The 22,354-nt window shown below is 47.3% G+C and overlaps 1 protein-coding gene across 1 annotated transcript in view; it reads right to left on the bottom strand.

Annotated features, from left to right (window-relative positions):
* Positions 1-22,354, bottom strand: part of LOC114690640 (kinesin-like protein KIF28P) — a 64,056-nt gene that overhangs the window by 10,465 nt on the left and 31,237 nt on the right. The window contains 13 exon segments of the mRNA XM_028865485.2: positions 1,443-1,630; positions 2,265-2,412; positions 2,641-2,747; positions 2,955-3,124; positions 10,200-10,334; positions 11,618-11,892; positions 14,151-14,258; positions 14,756-14,874; positions 16,704-16,848; positions 17,827-17,950; positions 19,479-19,533; positions 20,632-20,722; positions 21,968-22,080. Coding sequence (XP_028721318.1) covers positions 1,443-1,630; positions 2,265-2,412; positions 2,641-2,747; positions 2,955-3,124; positions 10,200-10,334; positions 11,618-11,892; positions 14,151-14,258; positions 14,756-14,874; positions 16,704-16,848; positions 17,827-17,950; positions 19,479-19,533; positions 20,632-20,722; positions 21,968-22,080 — 1,778 coding nt within the window.

The following is a 22,354-nucleotide window of genomic DNA, read 5'->3' as shown; positions in this document are numbered from 1 at the left end:
GTAGCAAAGGGGTCTGTGCCTTCCCGCACTGAGGCAACAGCCCAGTTGCTTATAATCCCCATCCTACATTGATCACCCCTCCCCCCAGAAAGAAGAGGCGCCATTGCGCAGTGAAGACCGACGGGATGGTCGCAGCATTTGGCTGGCACAGGTCTGCTGATGACTCATCAGTCACTGACGGAACCAAAACTAAACGGAAAGCCGCGGCCTGTAGACTGGGGGATGGAATGGCTATCACTGAGGAAGCACGACCAGATCAGCACAACACGCAGAAGTAACAGCAGCACTCTTGGCTGACAGACAAACAGCTAAGGAAGGCCAAAGGAAAACCTGTATCTTCCCCGACTCACGGCGCATGTGCGATGGTACAGGTACACGGCCATAGAAATGGAAAGCCACTCACGGGCAGGTGAATGGCGAAGATGTCTGGTCATGGGAGGCATGGACGGAAATGGCAAAACAACCTAGCAAAGACGTGAAGTTGTATGTAGCTCATACAAGCAAGGCAGACAAAACATCTGAAAATAATGAAATAGTGGATAAATCATGTTTAATGAAGACTAGAATATTAAAACTATTAAAATAGTTTTTATTTATTTTGTGTGCATGTGTGTGCATGAGGGCATGTGTGTGCATTGTATGCATGTGTGTGCTTGTGTATGCATGTGTATGCATACACACAGAGGTGTAGCATGTGGAGGTCAGAGGACAACTTGTCAAAATCTGTTTTCTCCTTCCACCTTATGGATCCCTGGGCGAATCAGGTTGTCCACTTTGGTGGCAAGTACCTCTGCATGCTGAGCCATTTTGCTGGCCCCCTCCTAGAATCTCTGTTTTAAAAGATGCATTCGTTTGAATTTCTGTGTATAGGTGTTGGGCCTGCATATGTGTTTGTGTACCACATGCGCACCTGATGCCTGTAGAGGCCAGAAGATGGCATTGGCTATCCTGGAACTGGGATTACGATTGACTGTGAGCCACAGTGCGTGTGCCAGGACTCAAACCCCGGTCCTCTGCAAGAGCAGTCAGTGCTCTTGACCGCTGAGCCATCTCCAGCCGCTCCTAAAATCTTACTAAGTTATACTTGTCTTCACACTGATGAATCAGACTTGTAAAGCGAGTGACTGTCCTGTGGTGGTCACAGCTGCCTGCACTAAGATAGGGGGGCAGAGCAAAGGTAGAGAGGGCATTCCAAGAGCGCGACAAGCACCTTACTGACCGCCGTCTTCCCGATCAAGAACCCACACTTTAAAGCACCAGTTTGCTCATACACACACACACACACACACACACACACACACACACACACACAGGTACGCACGCACGCACGCACGCACGCACGCACGCACGCACACACACACACACACCCATTGCTGTACCATCCGTCAAGTCTGTGGGTTTAATGACGTTGTTTGGGCGTGGCAGGGAAGCTGGGTACTCACGGGAGGCCTGCACTGCCTCAGTCTGAGGAGCTGTCCTCTGGCCACACTCATGCCTTGATAGAACACCTTCAGAGCTCTGGCCAGCTGTGCATCACAGCTGGCTTGCTGAGCACACATTTGTGTAGCCTCTCTGGCTGCAGGCAGCTGTGCCCTCACCCCAGCTCTCTTTGGATCCTCTGGCCTCTGGGCTAGGGCACACACAAAAAAAGTATTTTTCAAATGTATCCAAGCATTTCTGAGTCTATTTATTTGGTTTTTCAAGACATGGTTTCTCTGTGTAGTTCTAGCTGTCCTGAAACTCACTCAAACTTAGAGATCCACTTATCTCGCCTCTGCCTCCTGAGTGCTAGGATTAAAGGCGTGCGCCGCCACAAGGCCCGGCTTTGGTGACATTTTATATCTTCATATCAGCATATGTCTTTGGACCCACTCAAAGAAATCTTATAGGGCAAAAGGAAAAAAAGAGTTCTGGTTTTTTGTTTATGGTGTAAGATATGAATTAACTCATTAAGATTTCCTATTCTTCTGGAGCTGGAGGCATCGCCCAGCAGTTAAGAGCACTGGCTACTCTTCCAGAGGACCCAGGTTCGATTCCAAGTACCCACATGGCAGCTCACAACTGTCTCTAGCTCCAGTTCCAGGAGACCTATCTGATGCCCTCTGCTGGCCTCTGGACACACACTCAGGCACACATACTCACACATAAAAATAAATAAATGTTTATTATTATTATTATTAATTCCTATTCTAGAAAAATAGCACATCCCAAACATGGGAGTTGGGAATGAGATGACCACTCACCACAGTGGTATCGTCTCTCACCCTGTTGAGCAGAACCAGTTTTTTCCAGTGATGCCTTGAGAGACACGTTTTCTTCTCTGAGGGCTCTGTTAACATCTCTGAGCAGCTCCGTCTCCTGCTCTAACTTGAGCAGTGTCTGATAAATTTCTGGCACCTGGTTTGACATGATCTACAGAAGATAAGTCAGCTCAGCTTTTGTGGAATTACGTGCATAGCATTCCAGGCTAGTGGTTCATACTACGTCATGTAAACAAGGATGGAATGGGGAGGCAGGGAGAGGTTTAAATCCCTCAGGACACACAGAAAGGCACAAAAACCACTTTCGTTGAAGGCATGACTCTTAAGGGGCTGTCACCAAGATTGTTCCGCCCCCTTGTGATCTGTCACATGTACACACCTGGTTCACATTCTTCACACTGGACAATTTCTTGGTATCTACCATGACGTGGCCTTCACCTGGGAGCAGGATGTCCAGTTGAGAGACGCCTAACTCGGCACAGCCTTCTGCCCGGTGGGAAAGACCAGAAATGAAAGGATTCTCAGCTAGAGACCCCACTGAGCTGAGGTGAACCCGGGGCCTGGCAGATGATGCTCACCCACGGCTCCACAGCCCCGCGGGCCTCCCTCTGCTCCCTCTGCGCCTCTGCACCCTCTGCAGCATTAGACCTGGTTGGACAGCACACCGCAGGGAAGGAGGAGCAAACAAAGTACCTTGGAGGCCCCACAAATCAACGATAAGCGCATTCGTCAGTAAGTAGTCCAGAAACTCTCGAGATGCGCTCAAGGCTACGATGTGGACAGTCTCTTCAATTCGGGGATTCACACTCTTTGTCCACACAGGCTTGGTATACAGAGTGTTTGGGAGGTCATAAATTTTGTACCTGAGGCAAGAATATAAAACATAATTGACAACTAGAAGGGGCACATCTGAGGAAAATAACCAGATGAGCCACAGAACTACTGTGCAGTTAGATGAGAAGCTGCCCTGTAATTGAGTCCTGTGGCTTCTGCCTCCAAGGCTGTTGTTCAGCGTGAACATCATTACCACAGAGCTGGGAAGTCAACAGGGAAGAGGGTTTGAATCAATGGTTAGATTCTCTTCGGGTGCTGTAAAGTGTGAAGTTGCCTTGGGAGGTGTTAGGTTTTTACTTTTTTTTTGGTTTTTGAGATAGGGTTTCTCTGTGTAATAGCCCTGGCTGTCCTGAATCTCACTCTGTAGACCAGACTGGCCTCATACCCACAGAGATCCGCCTGCCTCTGCCTCCTGAGTGCTGGGATTAAAGGCGTGCTCCACCACCCCTGGTGTCATTTTCCACTTCTTAAAGCATCCCTTTCTTTACCTTCATCCTTTGAACTTACTGAATTTAACCTTTCTGGTTGTGTCTGCACTATCAGAATACATTACTTAAATCACAGTTTTGGTGGATATTTTTTGTGACAATTAAAATGTCTCATCCAGACGGGCCCAGCGGCAGCGGCCGGCAGAGACATACAGGCCCAGCGGCCCGCAGAGGTAGACTGACCCGGCAGAGGTAGGCAGGCCCGGAGTGGAGGCAGGCAGGCACAGCAGGTGACGGCCGAAACACAGTCGCAATAAAGACCAGAAACTGAGCTATCACCCTCTGAAGAGCTAGTGAAAACAAACTCTTAATCAAAAGCTTGGAACAGGGACGCCTCTAACCCCAACACCTGGGGAGGAGACTATCTCCGAAGGGTCAGAACCAGAACGAATCTGAACACTCCCTCTGAGGACAACCCAGGGCCCAGCTGCTGATCCTGCAAAACCCAACAACTTGGAGGTGTTGGTGAGACTACCCTGCTCAGCTGAAACCCATCCGGGAGAGGATTCAGATGCCTACAGTTTGAAGTCTGAAGAAACAAGATCAGCTGAGGAGTTGACGAATGAACAAAACGTGACCTGGGAACACAGAAGAAGGTGCTGCCCAGCCACCAAACCAGATCACCAGAGTCATAAGTATATAATTCACCGACTGAAATCAGCTGTCCCTGAAAAAACAGCCCAATAGCACCAATTTAACCAAGAACTCCTACTGAACCAAGACTAAAAATTAGAACAAGAGAGGCACTCTCAGACACAGACACCACCTGCACCGAGCAGAGGAAGAGATGAGTAGACGCCAGCGCAGAAATACAGGCAATAACATAAAGACCTATATGGCAACATCAGAACCTAGTGATTCTACACCTGCAAGACCTGACCATACCAAGACAGAAGAAACAGAAGAAATCAACCCTAAAAATGACTTTAAGAAGATGATAGAGGCCCTTAAAGAAGAAATAAAAACTTTCCTTAAAGAGGAAATGAAAAACTCCCTTAAAGAGGAAATAAAAACTTCCCTTAAAGAGGAAATGAAAAACTCCATTAAAGAGGAAATAAAAAACTCCCTTAAAGAAATGGAAGAAAAAACGAACAAAAAATGGGAAGAAATCAAATCAAGCCAAGAAAAAGCAATTAAACAGATGAAAGAAACATTCCAAGATCTGAAAAATGAATTTGAGACAATAAAGAAAACACATGCTGAGGGAATGCTGGAAATAGAAATCCTGACTAAACGAACAGGAACTACAGAAACAAGCATAACCAACCGATTGCAAGAGATGGAACAGAGAATCTCTGACACTGAAGACACGATAGAGAAAATAGATTCATCAGTCAAAGAAAACACTAAAGACAAAAAAGTCGTAACACAAAACGTCCAGGAAATTTGGGACACCATGAAAAGACCAAACCTAAGAATTATAGGGATAGAAGAAGGAGAAGAATACCAACTCAAAGGCACAGAAAATATATTCAACAAAATCATAGAAGAAAACTTTCCTAACCTAAAGAAAGAAATACCTATGAAGATACAAGAAGCTTACAGAACACCGAATAGGCTGGATCCAAAAAAAAAAAAAGTCCCCTCGCCACATAATAATCAAAACACTAAACACACAGAACAAAGAAAAAATATTAAGAGCTGCAAAGGAAAAAGACCAAGTAACATATAAAGGCAAACCCATCAGAATAACACCAGACTACTCAATAGAGACTATGAAAGCTAGAAGATCATGGACAAATCTTATGCAGACACCAAGAGACCACGGATGCCAACCCAGACTATTATACCCAGCAAAACTCTCAATCACCATAGGTGGAGTAAACAAAATATTCCAGGACAAAACCAGACTTAATCAATACCTATCCACAAACCCAGCCCTACAGAAAGCACTAGAAGGGAAAATCCAACCCAAAGAAGCTAAACACATCCATGAAAAATCAAGCAATAGATAATCTCACACCAACATACACCAAAGAAGGACAACACAACACAACCACAAAAAATAACAGGAATTAACAATCACTGGTCATTAATATCCATCAATATCAATGGTCTCAACTCACCTATAAAAAGACACAGGCTAACAGAATGGATAAGAAAACAGGACCCATCCATCTGCTGCATACAAGAAACACACCTTAACTCCAAAGACAGACACTACCTCTGAGTAAAGGGCTGGGAAAAGGCTTTCCAAGCAAATGGACCTAAGAAACAAGCTGGTGTAGCTATCCTAATATCTAATAAAATAGAATTCAAATTAAAATCAATCAAAAGAGATCAGGATGGACATTACATATTTATCATGGGAAAAATCCACCAAGATGAAGTCTCAATTCTAAACATTTATGCTCCAAATACAAAAGCACCCACATTCATAAAAGAAACACTACTAAAGTTTAAAACGCACATCAAACCCCACACATTAGTAGTGGGAGATTTTAACACACCACTCTCACCAAAAGATAGATCTACCAGACTGAAACTTAACAAAGAAATAAAGGACCTAACAGATGTTATGACTCAAATGGACCTAATAGCTATCTACAGAACATTCCATCCTAACACAAAAGAATATACCTTCTTCTCAGCACCCCATGGAACCTTCTCAAAAACTGACCACATGCTTGGACACAAAACAAATCTCAACAGATACAAAAAAATTGGAATAACCTCCTGTATCTTATCAGACCACCATGCCTTAAAGTTAGACCTCAAAAACAACAAAAATTATAGAAAACCCACAAACTCATGGAAACTGAATAATGCCCACCTGAAACATCAATGGGTCAAGGAAGAAATAAAGAAAGAAATTAAAGAGTTCCTAGAATTCAATGAAAATGAAAGTACAACATACCCAAACTTATGGGACACTATGAAAGCAGTGCTAAGAGGAAAATTCATAGCTCTAAATGTACACATAAAGAAGATGGAGCAATTCCATACCAATGAATTAACAGCACAACTGAAAGCTCTAGAACAAAAAGAAACAAACTCACCCAGGAGAAATAGACGCCAGGAAATAATCAAATTGAGGGCTGAAATCAATGAAATAGAAAACAAGAGAACAATACAAAAAATCAATGAAACAAAGAGTTGGTTCTTTGAAAAAAATCAACAAGATAGACAAACCCCTAGCCAAATTAACCAAAAGGCAAAGAGAGAGCACCCAAATTCACAAAATCAGAAATGAAAAGGGAGACACATAACAACAGACAATAAGGAAATCCAGAGAATCATCAGATCATACTTCAAAAACCTGTACTCCACAAAAATGGAAAACCAGGAAGAAATGGACAATTTTCTGGATAAATACCACATACCAAAATTAAATCAAGACCAGATAAACCATTTAAATAGACCAATAACCCCTAAAGAAATAGAAACAGTCATCAAAAGTCTCCCAACCAAAAAAAGCCCAGGACCAGATGATTTCAGTGCAGAATTCTACCAGACTTTCCAGGAAGAACTAATACCAATACTCTTCAAAGTGTTCCACACAATAGAAACAGAAGGAACACTACCAAACTCTTTTTATGAGGCTACAATTACCCTGATACCCAAACCACACAAAGATGCAACAAAGAAAGAGAACTACAGACCAATCTCCCTCATGAACATTGATGCAAAAATACTCAACAAAATATTGGCAAACCGAATCCAAGAATACATCAAAACAATCATCCATCACGACCAAGTAGGATTCATCCCAGGGATGCAAGGATGGTTCAACATATGAAAATCACTCAATGTAATACCATATAAACAAACTGAAAGAAAAAAAACCACATGATCATCTCCTTAGATGCTGAAAAAGCCTTTGACAAAATCCAACACCCCTTCATGATAAAGGTCTTAGAAAGAACAGGAATACAAGGAACATTTCTAAACATAATAAAAGCAATTTATAGCAAGCCAACAGCAAACATCAAATTAAACAGAGAAAAACTCAAAGTGATTCCACTAAAATCAGGAACAAGACAAGGCTGTCCACTCTCCCATATTTATTCAATATAGTACTAGAAGTTCCAGCTAGAGCAATAAGACAACAAAAGGAGATCAAAGGGATACAAATTGGCAAGGAAGAAGTCAAACTTTCACTATTTGCAGATGATATGATAGTATATATAAGTGACCCCAAAAACTCTACCAGGGAACTCCTACAGCTGATAAACACCTTCAGTAAAGTGGCAGGATACAAGATCAACTCAAAAAAATCAGTAGCCCTCCTATACACAAATGATAAAAGGGCTGAGAAAGAAGTCAGAGAAATATCACCCTTTACAATAGCCACAAATAATATAAAATACCTTGGGATAACACTAACTAAACAAGTGAAAGACCTTTTTGATAAGAACTTTAAATCTCTAAAGAAAGAAATTGAAGAAGATATCAGAAAATGGAAGGATCTCCCATGCTCATGGATAGGCAGGATTAACATAGTAAAAATGGCAATCTTACCAAAAGCAATCTACAGATTCAATGAAATCCCCATCAAAATCCCAACACAATTCTTCACAGACTTGGAAAGAAAAATACTCAACTTCATATGGAAAAACAAAAGACCCAGGATAGCTAAAAGAATCCTATACGATAAAGCAACCTTTGGAGGCATCACCATCCCTGACCTCAAACTCTACTATAGAGCTATAGTAATTAAAACAGCTTGGTACTGGTATAAAAACTGACATACAGACCAATGGAATCGAATTGAAGACCCTGACATTAATCCATGCACATATGAACACCTGGTTTTTGACAAAGGAGCCAAAACTATACAATGGAAAAAAGAAAGTATCTTCAACAAATGGTGCTGGCATAACTGGATGTCAATATGTAAAAGATTACAAATAGATCCATATCTGTCACCATACACAAAACTCAAGTCCAAGTAGATCCAAGACCTAAACATAAATCCAGTTACACTAAATTTAATAGAAAAGAAAGTAGGAAGCACTCTTGAAAGCATTAGCACCAGAGACCATTTCCTAAATAAAACACCAACAGCACAGACCCTGAGCACAACAATTAATAAATGGGACCTCTCGAATTGAGAAGCTTTTGCAGGGCAAAAGACACAGTCAATAAGACAAAAAGACAGCCAACAGAATGGGAAAAGATCTTCACCAACCCCACATCTGACAGAGGATTGATCTCCACAGTATATAAGGAACTCAAGAAACTAGACATCAAAATACTGAAAAGTCCAATTAAAAAATGGGCTAAAGAGCTAAACAGAGAATTCACAAAACAAGAATCACAAATGGCTGAAAGACATTTAAAGAAATGCTCAACATCCTTAATCATCAGAGAAATGCAAATCAAAACGACTCTGAGATACCTACCACCTTACACCTGTCAGAATGGCTACGATCAAAAACACCAATGACAGTCTATGTTGGAGAGGATGTGAAGCAAAGGGAACACTCCTCCACTGTTGGTGGGAATGTAAACTTGTACAACCACTGTGGAAATCAGTATGGCGGTTTCTCAGAAAATTAGGAATCAAACTACCTCAAGACCCAGCCATCCCACTCTTGGGCATATACCCAAGGAATGCTGATTCATACCATAAAGATACATGCTCAGCTATGTTCACAGCAGCACTATTTGTAATATCCAGAACAACCTAGATGGAAACAACCTAGATTCCCGTCAACGGAAGAATGGATGAAAAAAATGTGGTACATATACACAATGGAGTACTACTCAGCAGAGAAAAACAATGAAAGCATGAAATTTGCAGGCAAATGGATGGAACTAGAAAAAATCATCCTGAGTGAGGTAACCCAAACCCAGAAAGACAGTCATGGTATGTACTCACTCATAAGTGGATTCTAGATATAAAATAAAGAACAATCAGACCACAACCCATAGAACCATGGAAGCTATATATATAGCATGGAGGTCCCTAGGATGACTGTGGCTTATAATAAATTTCGGTTTTACTCAATTATTGAAAAAAAAATAGCCAAATGAATGGAAACACATGAACTATGAACCAAAGACTGAGGGGCCCTCAGCTGGATCAGGCCCTCTGAATAGGTGAGACAGTTGAATGGCTTGATCAGTTTGGGAGGCAACTAGGCAGTGGGACCGAGTCCTGTGCTCATTGTATGAGTTGGCTGTTTGAAACCTGGAGCTTATGCAGGGACACTTGGCTCAGTCTGGGAGGAAGGGACTGGACCTGTCTGGACTGAGTCTACCAGGTTGATCGCAGTCCTGGGGGAGGATTTGCCCTGGAGGAGGTGGGAATGGGGGGTGTGCTGGGGGTAAGGGGAGAGGGTGGGAGGGGGGAGAATAGGGGAACCCGTGGCTGATATGTAGAACTGAATGGTATTGTAAAATAAAATAAAATAAAATAAAATAAAAAATAATTTAAAAAAAAGTCTCATCCTGCTGCTTTAGTCATGTAAGACACTCAGCAGTCATCCTAGTAATGTGGAGGGCCATGTGGCTTCTCTACCTGAGGGAGAAAGTAGCCATTTTGCAGTTGAGCAAACAGAAATTCTTAAGAGAATTTTATGATAAACTCATCTTGTAAAAGAAATAAGGCCCCTCCCACCAGGAGCCACATTGGTAGCGTGTGCAAGTTCTGTGCGGTGTAGACCCGTACCCCATCTGAATGCCCCGGTTTGCATCTTCCTTTAGCCATTTGACACCAAGACACCCGACGATGTGAATCTGGAAGTCAATCCTCTTGCCCAGTAGCTCCAGCGGGTCAATAACCATGTCCTCCTCACCGTGTGCCCTACAGACAAGAGGTGAACATCAGTCTCTGGATCAGGCTGGACCCAGGCTAGTTAGCACTCAAATGTCACGGGAATGAAAGAGTCCTTAAGAGATAGACAGAGATGGATGATTGCCCTGAAGGAGGGGTGGGTGGTAATATCTGCGGTAGAATTCACTCACTGGAGAGCCGGTTCTGCATGGTGCTTCTGGGAGAAATACCATCTCTAAGGCTCACAGCCCAGAACAGAGTACAGACATCTTCATGCAGTGAATGTGTGTGGGTACGGTGCTGAACCCACATTGAAGACAGGTCCCACTGGGGAGGAGGAAAGACCTCAGATGCTGCAGCCTAACTTGTCATCTACCTTGGTGAGTCATTCCTAGTCCAGAGTCAACGTGATCCCTCCAGCCTCCGAAATCAACTGGGACCGCTTTCTAACTGGGGACCTCTCTTATGTCAACCATGTCCACAAAGTCTGAAACTTACACACAGAACGTCATGTTGTTAATTTTCAAAGTGACCACTGGGCAGCCTAGGTAGACAGTGTAGACAGGTGACTAGCTAGTAGCCTACAGTCCCTCTAGACACTGTTTTTGACCGTTTGGACCCAGAACTCTCCCTCTAGACACTGTTTTTGACCGTTTGGACCCAGAACTCTGAGGTTCTCCTACTCCCTTCTCAAGTGAGTTTCCTCTTCATGAAGACAAAAGGTCACAATGGATGTTTGTACCCAGCCCAGGACTCCTGCCAGCCTCTGTGCTTAGGACTGCTAAAATACTTTTATATAAACATCCTAAGGCCTAAAACAAAAATAAATAATAAAACAGGAGTTCAGAGACAGCACAGAAGGAGTCCAGACACCTAGCCCTCCCCTCAAGCCAAGGAGCAACGTTCTGGCCTCTACCAAGAACGGAGATGTGTGAGCAGAAAGTCAGTTTCTGATGCCTGCCACGTGTGGCAAGTGGAATGCCAGGAGCAGGCTGTGGGTGAGCATGGCCACAGCACGGGCTTCTTTCCCAGGTGTCCCCTCATGGAACCAACCCAGGGCTTTGGGTCATAGTTCAGCATTCCTCACTCCATCTGCTGCTTTGTGGGATGTCCTCCTCATTCCTTGGTTCCCCGGGGCAAGGCTAGGCTGTCTCTAATGCTGGACATTTGATGAGAATCATATTCAATGAGGACAAATCATGAATGAGCTATTCACTTATCATGGGTAACCCCTTAAGGGACCAAGTTGACCTCCCTCTCCTTCATGAGCACTCGGGCTCCTTCAAACTTTCTGGGAAGGGCCTGAGACTCACCATCCCTCCGGGGAGCAGGGCGTGATGCGGATGTGCAGCACTGATTCCTGCAGCCCGTCACAGTTCAGAACCTCCACCTGCTCCTCCAGCATCATGCAGTAAGCCAAGGACTGCAGCCAGACGTGTGCCGACCCCAAGTGGACAACCTCCACAGGGTCCCAGAAAGGGTCGTCTTCCTGAGCCACCTGGCTGGCTTCCCTCTCTAGAAAGCGCTGGTAAAGTTCCTCCATCAGGAATTTCCGATTGATAAACTTGGCCTTTGACCAAATCCATACCTGGGGAGGCAAAGGGGGTCACCCAGCATCTCAGCTACTTTTCTATTTCTGGGGAGAGACACCATGACCGTGGCGACTTGTAAAAGAACATACTCAACTGGGGGCTTGCTTACAATGTCAGGGGGTTGGTCCATGATCATCATGGAGGGGAGGTTGGCAGCAGGGAGGTAGGCATGGCCCTGGAGCAGTAGCTGGGAGCTTTACATCCTGATTCACAAGTTGGAGGCAGAGACAGACAGACACACAGACAGACAGACACAGACTGGGCCTGACATGAACACCTGAAAACATACCTCCTCCAACAAGGAGACACCTAATACTTCCCAAAACAGTCCCACCAGCTAGAATCTAAACATTTAAATATATGAGCCTCGAGGGGCCATTATTATTCGAACCACCAGACCATGTATTGTTTCATTTGCTGCTTAAACAACCTCTCTCTCTTTTTTCCAGTCTGTTCCTCCTCATGGGTGGGGTTTGGGGAAGACCACATGCTACTCTCATCAAATTTAACTTTTTAAGGCCCTTCCAGATACCATATTTAAAGTGATGGAAATGGAGCCTAAGAGAATATGTATGGCTGATTTAAGACAGAGAGGCCATGAACCAAGCTATATTGGTGGTGTCTAGAAGTTGGAAAAGGCAAGGAAATACACTTAACCACTGATTTTCCACAGAACAACATCACCCAGCAAGACCTGTATGGGACTAACAGCCTACAGAGAGCTAAAGTTATAACCTTGGGTCATTTAATGAGTGGCAGTTTGTTATAGACAACAGACAATAAATACAGGAAGACTGGTCTACAGAAAAGCCAAGGGGCTCCACAGCAGAGGCACAGCCATGTGCTGGGGGACAACCCCTTCCACCTTCCTTGTGGCTAAGCACACAGGTACGTTAGCTCCGTTCCTCAGAAGCCCGCAAAGGGTTCCATTCTTGTTCAGTGAGAAACAAGTCCAGGACAGGAGTGGCTGTCCTCTCACTGGGCAAGGGCAGGGCCTCTTCCAACACCTTAAGCTGCAATCTATGGAAATCCAGTTGGAAATCTGACTGAAAATGTCCCATCAGAAGTGTTATGGTGGGCTGGAGAGATGGCTCAGAGGTTAAGAGCACTGACTGCTCTTCCAAAGGTCCTGAGTTCAATTCCCGGCAACCACATGGTGGCTCACAACCATCTGTAATGAGATCTGATGCTCTCTTCTGGCATGCAGGCAGAACACTGTAGACATAAGAAATAAATGAATCTTTTTTTTTTTTAAAAAAAAAAAAGTGTTATGGTGTCAATCCAAAAAGCCCTTCTCTGGGCAACTAAAGTAAAAACAGAAGCCAATGGATAAGGCCTTGTCTCCAGGAATGTCACCTTCAGTGGGACAGTTGCAGGATAAACGGATTTTTCTGTCTCTCTGGCCTTTAGGCATGTAAGGAAGCACCATACAGAGATGTATGCTTCTGTCTCACGCACACAGACAGACATAGTCACCTTTACCATCTGGGTAACTTCCAGGTGGTTTTGTTTGTTTGTTTTTGTTTTTTGAGACAGGTCTCTCTCTGTATTCCTGCTGGCTGTCCTGTAACTCACTATATAGATCAGGCTAGCCTCAGGGATCCACCTGCCTCTGCCTACGGAGTGATGGGATTAAAGGTGCACACTACCACCTTGGATCTCTGAGTTCGAGGCCAGCCTGGTCTATAGGCAGAGCTACACAGAGAAACCCTGTCAAAAAAAAAAAAAAAAAAAAAAAAAAGAATCAGGTTGTAGGCAGGTCTGTAGAGCATTTCTTCATTAGTGATTGATACAGGAGAACAGAGCGCAGCATGGTTGGAGGGACCACCGTGGGGTGGTGATCCCATGTTCTCTAAGAAAGCAGGCTGAGTGGACCACGAGGAGCCAGCCAGGAAGCAGCTCCCCTCCATGGCCTCCAGGTTCCTGCCCTGCTTGACTTCCTGCCCTCACTGCTTTCAGTGACAAACCGTTACATGGGAGGGGGTGAAATCAACCCTTTCCTCCCCAAGTCGCCTTTGGTGATAATGTTTCACCACAGCGCGAGTAACCCAACTAAGCGCACGGTCACTAGAACAGGTCCTAGGAACTGGCACTATGAAAGACCAGGACACACAACAAAGGGTCCCCAGACTCAGCTCCTCCTCAGACAACATCTGGGTTTTTGTCTAGGTCTCCTGGATGCAGCTGACCAAAATCCCGTGGACTTTGGAAGCTTTCCAAGGAGACTCCTGCCTGCCCACTGATGGGGTCTTACCTCGTGAGTCCTCGGCTTGGTCACCTTCACCATGACCTCTTTCTGGAGGTCGTAGCCCCTGGAATCTGACGATGCCAAATTCTTCACCTTCAATTCCATTTTGAGCCCCTGGGAAAGAAGCATTTCACTAAACGACCCCTAGCTCATATTCCTTTTGTGTTCTTCCCGTTCTGCCAGCCTCGGGCTCTGTAAAAGAACACAGCCCGGCTCTTCTTGCTCCTCGGAGTTCCTGCCAAGCCAGATAGCCGAGCGCCAGCATTTCCCAGTGGGATCCTGGAACTAACACTTGTACTTCCTAAGTCGGTTAATTCCCCTCCTGCTGACTGGGATCCTGTGTCACCTCAGTCCAGGTCCCCTCTGAGGCATATCAGCCACTGAGGTGCTGGACAGGTGATGCGGACATCGGAGGCGGTCAGTTACGGCCAGCAAGTATTGGTCCGGGAGGCCAGTGGCTCTGATAAGTAGGGCACATGCTCAGCTGGCTGGGAAGGCCTGAGGATTAGTCTAATTCTGTCACCAGCTCTCAGTGCCATGGTGGGAAAAGCCTCGTCCTTCCCTAGACCTCGGGCCTTTGGGGGCCTGACCTTTGTGGGGTGAAAGGTCACCTTCTCTAGCTCCTCACTCATCTGGTTTGCTTCCACAACCAGCGGCATGAGTTTGATGTAGTCCTGGAACACAGCTAAGACACTGGGCTCGGCGTGGCCATCTCCAGGGCTCCCAGTACCTAAAGAGAGTCACGGAGGAAGTGAGTCTGTTGCTTGTTCGGATACTTTCAGCGTTCACAAGACACACACTCAGATGTTCACTCACAGAGTTGCTCATCGCTACCTCGAAATCTTGGCTGTCCTTGTTCTAGATTTCGAGGCCCTCAGTCCAGTGTGGTTCTGGACTGTCCAGAAAGGAGGGTCAAAGGGAGCAGAAGTGAATGGGCCAGGGGAGGGGCTAGGGTTTTGTGCTGAATCCTCGGTGGCACAGCAACTAATCTTTTTTTCCTTCAGTCGTGTCTGGGTGCTATGGAGGAAGGGTCATAGCGACCATGGGAGTCCCCAACCCCCTTTCCAGACTTGGAGGAGCACTGCCTTGTGTGAGGACCTGTCTGCTCTTTAGAGACTCCCTGCCCGTGGGTCACATGCTACCAATGCCTCAGAACGTCCTACCAGGCTGCCTTGAGAACCCGCCATCATCACTGGGACCTGGGTGCTTCAGCCCAGGCCTGAGGTTTGATGGACTTCCTGTCATCACTATCCCTGTGCTGGGAAGGCATTCTACACAATCAGGTATGAAGAAGAACTAAATGAAAAGGTGGGTTAATTGTGGATGACCTTGTGTGTGTGTGTGTGTGTGTGTGTGTGTGTGTGTGTGTGTGCAGGCGTGCAAAGAAAGTGACCAAAGGAGGGTGTCAAGTGTCTTCCTCTATCATTTTCTATCCCCCCAGGCAGCATCTCTCCATGAACCTAGACAAGCAGCCACCAAGCCCCAAATAACCCTCTTGTCTCTGTCCCGCCTGAGACAACACACAGCTCTTTCCATGGATAATGGTATGAACACATATCCTCATGGCTACGAAGCTAGCATTCCTAACCACTGAGCCATCTTGCTACCCCTGGCCTTGGATTTATATCAAGAACTTCAGCAGAAGGTGGCATCCATCTGTACTCCCGAGACTCAGCAGGCTGAGGCAGGTTAACAAACTGATACCAGCCTGGGCTACATAGTGAGTTTTGAGCTAGCCTTGGGTACCTCGTGAGATCTGAAAAACCAAAACAGAGCCATGTATGGTGGCTCATGCCTGTAATCTCAGCACCCCACTGCTCCTCACCTGCGGCCTCCCCTGAGAAGCCAGCACACCACAGAGACCTCCGTAGGGTCCAGCCACCCCTGTGCACGTGACGTTGGGGCTGAGGGAGGAGGTGTGGGAAGGTGTTAAGGAGCCTCCACCTGAGGAGTAAGGGGGGTGGATGGGCAGAGGGGGAGCCTCTAGGAACCTGTGAGGAATCCTAGAGAGTGCAGGGGTGGGGTGGGGTGAGGGGCAAAGGAGGATCTTCCACTCAGAAACCTAGAGCTGCAACTTCTTCTGGACCGAGGCCTGGACCTGCAGAGCCAGCCTCCCTCACCCTCCCACCCCACCCCTCCCCACCCCCCAAGGCCTTTATCTAACACATCCATCTTGTCTCTCAGCATTCTGGCCTCCACTTGCTGTGTGTAAACACTCTGCCATACCAAGCTTCATACCGTGGACGATCTTCACCCTCATCCCTAGGGATGAGGTCAGTGAGTTCAACACCTCTTTGACACGTATTCAGTTTTCTCTATTTCTATTCCTCTATTTCTATTTGGGGGCTGAGGATGTAGCTCAGTGGAGCACTGGTCTAGCATGTAAGAACGCAAGGCCTTGGGTTTTATACCCAGCGTGCACTGAGAGGGGGAGGGGAGGGGGAAGAGGAAGAGGGAGAGACCTCACAATTTAACTTTCCCCATACTGTACTCTGACTCCACGAGAAGAGTTTTATGTTTTCACAGGAAGTGCCCGAAGGCGGGTCCAGGACCACTTACCAAGCATGTCCACACTCACTCCCTCGGCGGCTGCCCGCTCCAGCTGGAAAAAGTCGTAGTCGAATCTGCTCCAGTCTTCGCCACCTCGCTCCGAGGGAAACCCGATGTAGAGGAAGGCACTGTTGGATCCCAAGATGATGCGGTCCTGGGAGGGAGAGCGTAGGGAGGAAAGGCCTGGCCTGCTCTGGGGGAGCTGAGAAAGCGCTTGTCTGTCTCCATGACTACCCAGGCTCAGCCCTCTTCCAGGGTGTGGAACCACTAAAGTCAGAGCCTCAGAAGCAAAGCACAGGGGTCTGATTCAGATTAGGATTTCAGAAGTCCTCTGGGAAAGCAGAAGGGTTAAGCGCAGATGTTATGTGGGGGCTTTTGTTTGTTTGTTTTTGTTTTTCGAGACAGGGTTTCTCTGCGTAGCTTTGTGCCTTTCCTGGAACTCACTCTGTAGAGCAGGCTGGCCTCGAACTCACAGAGATCCGCCTGCCTCTGCCTCCCGAGTGCTGGGATTAAAGGCGTGCGCCACCACCGCCTGGCGTGGAGGCTTTTCGGTGAGGAAGACCACACTGCGGCTGGTCCACTAAACGGAAGTCCTTGGGATGGGCGTGTGCTGCACGTGAAGCTAGGGAGGGCTCACCTAGTGCTTCTAAAAGGGGAGTGGCTGAGCCACCTGCCTGTCTTAGAGGCTGCGGCTTCTGTGTATAGTGATTGGTGAAGGGAGGAGGTTTCAGGGTAGCCAATAGAGCCGCTGTGGTGGTAGAGACTCCAAGGTGGGGGGCACAACACAGAGGGACTGGTGTAAGCCGCTAATTAATTCATCACTCCCCGCGGCAGGCTCTCTGAAGCCTCAGATGTCACAAAATGTGAGCGCCAAGAAGGGTCTTGAAGAGTATCCGTTTCCACCTTCCTTGTGTTAGGAGCGATGCTCCTGAGACACACGGAGTGGGGGCAGGTCTGTGATCCCAGCCTATGCAGTCTGGCAGAGCTAGGAGGCTCCAGACCTGGACAGTCCCTCTCTGTGTGACAGGAGACATTTCACAAGGAAGTCCCGACCCAGCCCTTCCACCCCCGACCCCTGCCACCATCGCGAGGGGAGCACGGAGGCACTTCCGTGGCTGGGCGAGGAACGTACCAGATGCTGCAGCTTTGTCCTGTTGGTGACAGGCACCCCATTAACAACAACCTTGCACTTGCCGTGTGGAGCGACTGTCACTTTACCATCCAGGTTCACGAAGGAAGCGTGTCTATCCGAAATTCTAAGAAGACAGGAATTTGTCGGGGTCACCCAGGGGATTATGATTTCCCGGGTGGTCAAGTTGCAAAATGAGATCCATAGCCGGGATCAATGGGGAAGCTCCTGCTGGCCCTCGCCGCACACAGTACCGTGGTTCGTAGGCTATCCGAGGCTGCAGGGCCCTGGAGGGTGCCGGGAGATGGAAGACAGCAAAGATGCTATTCTAGCCACAGAACAAGTCCTAGCTGAGCACCTGCAGCTGCCAGGAACCACCAGCCACTGAGACCATCACAAAGTCCTTGAACGCTACAAGCGAGCCATGGAGAAGTGAAAACGTTTCAATAGCCAAGATTGTATGTGTGTCCATCAGAAGGCAGTAAAGAAATATGGTGTATGTTCACCAGGGGACAAACTATTTTGCCAGAAAGAAAGAATGGGTTCCCATGATGTCAGCAACATGGGTGCAGCTGGAGGGCATTAGGAAATCAACCAGGTACAGAGAGACAAATAACCACCTGTTCTCCCCCATGTGTGGAGGTCAAAACACTGATCTCAAAGAAGTAAAGAATAGAAGAGTGGTTGCCATAGCCTGGGGTGGGGTTGGGGGGTGGGGGATAGTTAATGGCCACAGGAGTGGAGGGTCTGGTGCTCTACAGCAGAAGCTTATGATGCTAAAAGTCATTAGCTGAGTGCTTTAAAATCCCTAGTACATCCGATCACTAACCATCGTATGTGTGTTCTGAAAGTCACTCTACAGAACACAAATACACATACCTATGGTGCCAATTAAAACATATATATGTAATTTTTAAATTAATTTTTTTGTTTTTTGAGACAAGATTTCTCTGTAGCACTGGCTGTCCTGGAACTTGCATTGGAGACCAGCCTGGCCTTGAACTCACAGAGATCCGCCCTCTGCCTCCCAAGTGCTGGGATTAAAGGTGTGCGCCACCAGGTGTGGCTTAAAATTAATTTTCAAAAGCTACTGCAGTAAGGGCTCTGAACACCTAAGGATACAGCCACCTGAAGGTGAATTGTGAAAGACCCTCCACGATGTGCTCGGCCTTTCATCTCCCCTTGTGTTTTTGCAGGGCCGCCTTACTTCTGCTTGTCAAGTTCTGTCTCACAGGCATTAACCACTGACGTCCCTTTCCTCCCAAGATGAGCAGAAGGAAACAGGAGGTGTGCACCACACTGGACTTCAGCAAGCACTCTTGCATGAGCGTTGCAGGAGTTGCTGAGGGAGGTCTGGGAACTTTTTAATACTGCCCATCTAGCAGGACTGACAGCCTGGCTTACCTACGACCAGATGACTTTCCAGAATCTTCTCCAGTGAAGCATGCTGGCACAAGCCTGACAACCCAGCACTCAGAGGAGGAGGCAGGGGGATTTTGGGTTTGAGGCCAACCAGGGCTACATAGTGAGATCCTGTCTCAAAAACAAACAAACAAACAAACAAACAAACAAACAAAAAACCTAAAACCAAACAAGACAGATCTCTGGGCTGAGAAGTCCTGGTCCTCTAGTTCAGGACACGATGCTGTTCTTACCCCAGGCCTTGAAGACGAATAGCATTTGAAACTGCCCGACCAACATCACAGGAGCCTGGAAAGAGTTGGGACAGTTTATTTTCAAATCATCAGCATTTGGCCTTGATGAGGTAATGTTTGATAGTTTGAAAGTGGCATTTTTTTCTTCAGTAAGAGCATGCAAAGAAGGTTTTTTTTGTTGTTGTTGTTGTTTGTTTGTTTGTTTTTCCTTTCCCCCAATCGGAGCTGTCAATCACAACAGCACCCGGCTATGACCTTGCTTTACGGATAATTGTTTTACTTTCTGCTGTTTGTCTTGGGATCCCCAGCTTGGTGAAAATGCCACCTTCTTCATGGGCCTTCGTCCTCAGTGGCCCACTGAAGCCAGGACAGCAAAGGCTCTTTGAAGCTCCGTTTCTGTGGTGGCTGGCCCCTCGGGGTGCACCCTAATCCCTGCAGCTCCTGAGTGCTTCCTGGCGGTCCTGCCACCACCCTGCACATGGCTTAGATGTGCACAGTGGTCAGGGAGTGGTCAGGCCAACTCTGGGCGTGGAATGCAACCCATTCAGTAGCACATATATTGGAGAGACATTCCAAAGGCTGCCACCTCCGCAGAAACCACTAGACAAATGTTAGGTGACCACGTGCGGGTGATGGATAGATGCAGTGTACTTGGTATGTATATGATAGGGACTATTTACCTTAGCAAGGAAAGAAATTCCAAACTATGCTCCACCTTGAATGAACTGAGCAGACACAAAAGACAAGCACGGTGTGATCTCACTGCTATGAGGCGCCATGCGTGGAGAAATCCAGACACAGAAAGAATGGTGGGTCCCCCAGGGCTCAGGGAGGGGAGTGGGGAGGTGGCTCTTAATGGGTACAGAGTTTCAGTTTGAGGTGATGGTGGAAAGTTCTGGAAGTAGGTGTGGTTATGGTTTAGTGCCTCTGCACTGTGCTCTCAAGAGCGGTTAAAGAAGTGAACTTTACGTTGTATGTTTTGTAATACAATATTTTTTAAAAAATCAAAAAAGGAAAAGGAGAGGGAAGGGAGGGAGGGAGGGAGGGAGGGAACAAGGGAAGGGGTGAGGGAGAAGGGGAGGAAGAGAGGGAGGAAGGACATGGAATCAGAGCTGGCCTAGGGGCGGGTAGCAGGAGCAGCAGGATCAAGTACCTTTGTGGATGAAGAACTTGAGGACCCCTGTGAGCTGCGGGTCCTCGTTGACATTGAGAAGGTGTGGGAGAGCCTTTATCATCTGTTGCTCCTAAAAAGAAGAGAAGCCTGTAGAGCCCTGAGCCTGTCCCAGGGAGCTCAGGAGGAAGGGAGCTGTCCCGGCAGGCCTGTTCCAAGACCCAGGGCCTCCCTTCCTTCCCCCACTAGTCATCTTCTCTTGCCCCCGCTTTACTTCTGCCTCACCTTTCTTTTCTTCAGGCCCCTGGCCTCCTCTGACTCCTTGTCCCCTCCCCCTGCCCTGGCCCGCCCGCGGCCCCGCCCCCCGCGGCCCCTCCCTGGGCATCTTTTAACTTGCTGCTAGCTGACTAAGCATCAGTTATTATCAATGGCAAAGAATGGCACACTGCATTCTCCCTCAGTGACACCCAAGTGCATTTCAGTCTTCCTCACGGGGGTGGGGGGGACCCCATTGTCGGTATGGAGAATGAGGATGAACAAACAGAATTAAAGCAAACCTTGTGGGTCAGGGTGAGTTTTAAATCCTCAAGTTCCTTCTGATTAAGAGCAGAGACCATGAAAGGCCTGGTGGTTATTGTTCACTGAAATAAAGTTTTGTAGACCTGTACCCTGAAGCCCACTTAAATTCAGGGTCACACAGGGCCACCCTCCAAAGGATGCTGTTTAAAGGGCACCCAAGTTTTGCCTAGACCTTCAGAATCCTTGACCTCTACATCGATCTGGGCTGCTGACACTACAGACCACACCCTACTCTACTTCTACCACCTGAGGTTTATTCTGGGCTTCATGAACCTTCCTGTCTCCAAGTTGGGTTCTCCCCTCTCTCCCAAGAGTTCCAGGACTGGCCCAAGACTTGGGCATTTGCTCAAGAATAAGATTCTGGTGAGAGCCAAGGTAGCAGTCTCACCCATGGATGACATCCACAGCCCGGCTTGGAAGCTGGGGTGTGGCTCAGTGATGCAAGGAGGCTTGCCTAGCATTCGCAATGCCCTGGATTTCACCCCAGCACCTAACATAACAACAATGATGATCGCTGCACTCACAGCATGGCCTGTTAGGATCTGATGGTGAAAGTGAATGCCACCCAGGAGGGACACAAGAGCTCAGGCCAATCTATACTGTCCCCAGGGGACACTCACGTCGTCCTTGAAAAACGAGTCACCAAGCACCTAACATCTGTCCTCACTCATCAGCATTGCCATGATCTCCTTGATCTCGTCAGGCCAACTCTGCCCTCACCACAGTCCTGAGCCTGGAGCCTGACCACAGCTGTGTGGAGGGAGGTGGCCCGCTAGGGGACGGATGGTGTGAGCCTCACCTTCGTGAGAGCTGCGTACTGCTCCTCCCATTCCTTCCGAGCCTGCTCCAGCAGGTGGGCCCAGGTTCCCCGAATCCCCAGCTGCCATTCTGCCAGGGAACCAGCTGAGTGTTCTAGAGGGAGGGAGGGAGGGACTTGAAGCATCAACGTTACCAACAGTGAGACGTAGAGGGACAGCAGAGGGGTGGGAAAACCGAGCTGTTTCTGTGTGAAGACTCATGGGCTCAGTTCTGCCGCAGGTGGTGGTACCCCGGGGTGAGTCGGGCATTAGAACACAAGAATGAGTCACTGGGAAGCATGGAGCTCAGAGGTCCCCTTTTCTCCTTTTCATGTGTGCAGGCATGTGACCATCTGTTCAGGGAATTCCCATCCGACCAGAGGTCGGAA

The sequence above is a fragment of the Peromyscus leucopus genome, chromosome 15 (assembly GCF_004664715.2).
Source record: "Peromyscus leucopus breed LL Stock chromosome 15, UCI_PerLeu_2.1, whole genome shotgun sequence".
NCBI lineage: Eukaryota > Metazoa > Chordata > Mammalia > Rodentia > Cricetidae > Peromyscus > Peromyscus leucopus.
The sequence above is the reverse complement of the archived record's forward strand: the minus strand, read 5'-3'. Positions and strand labels throughout refer to the sequence as shown.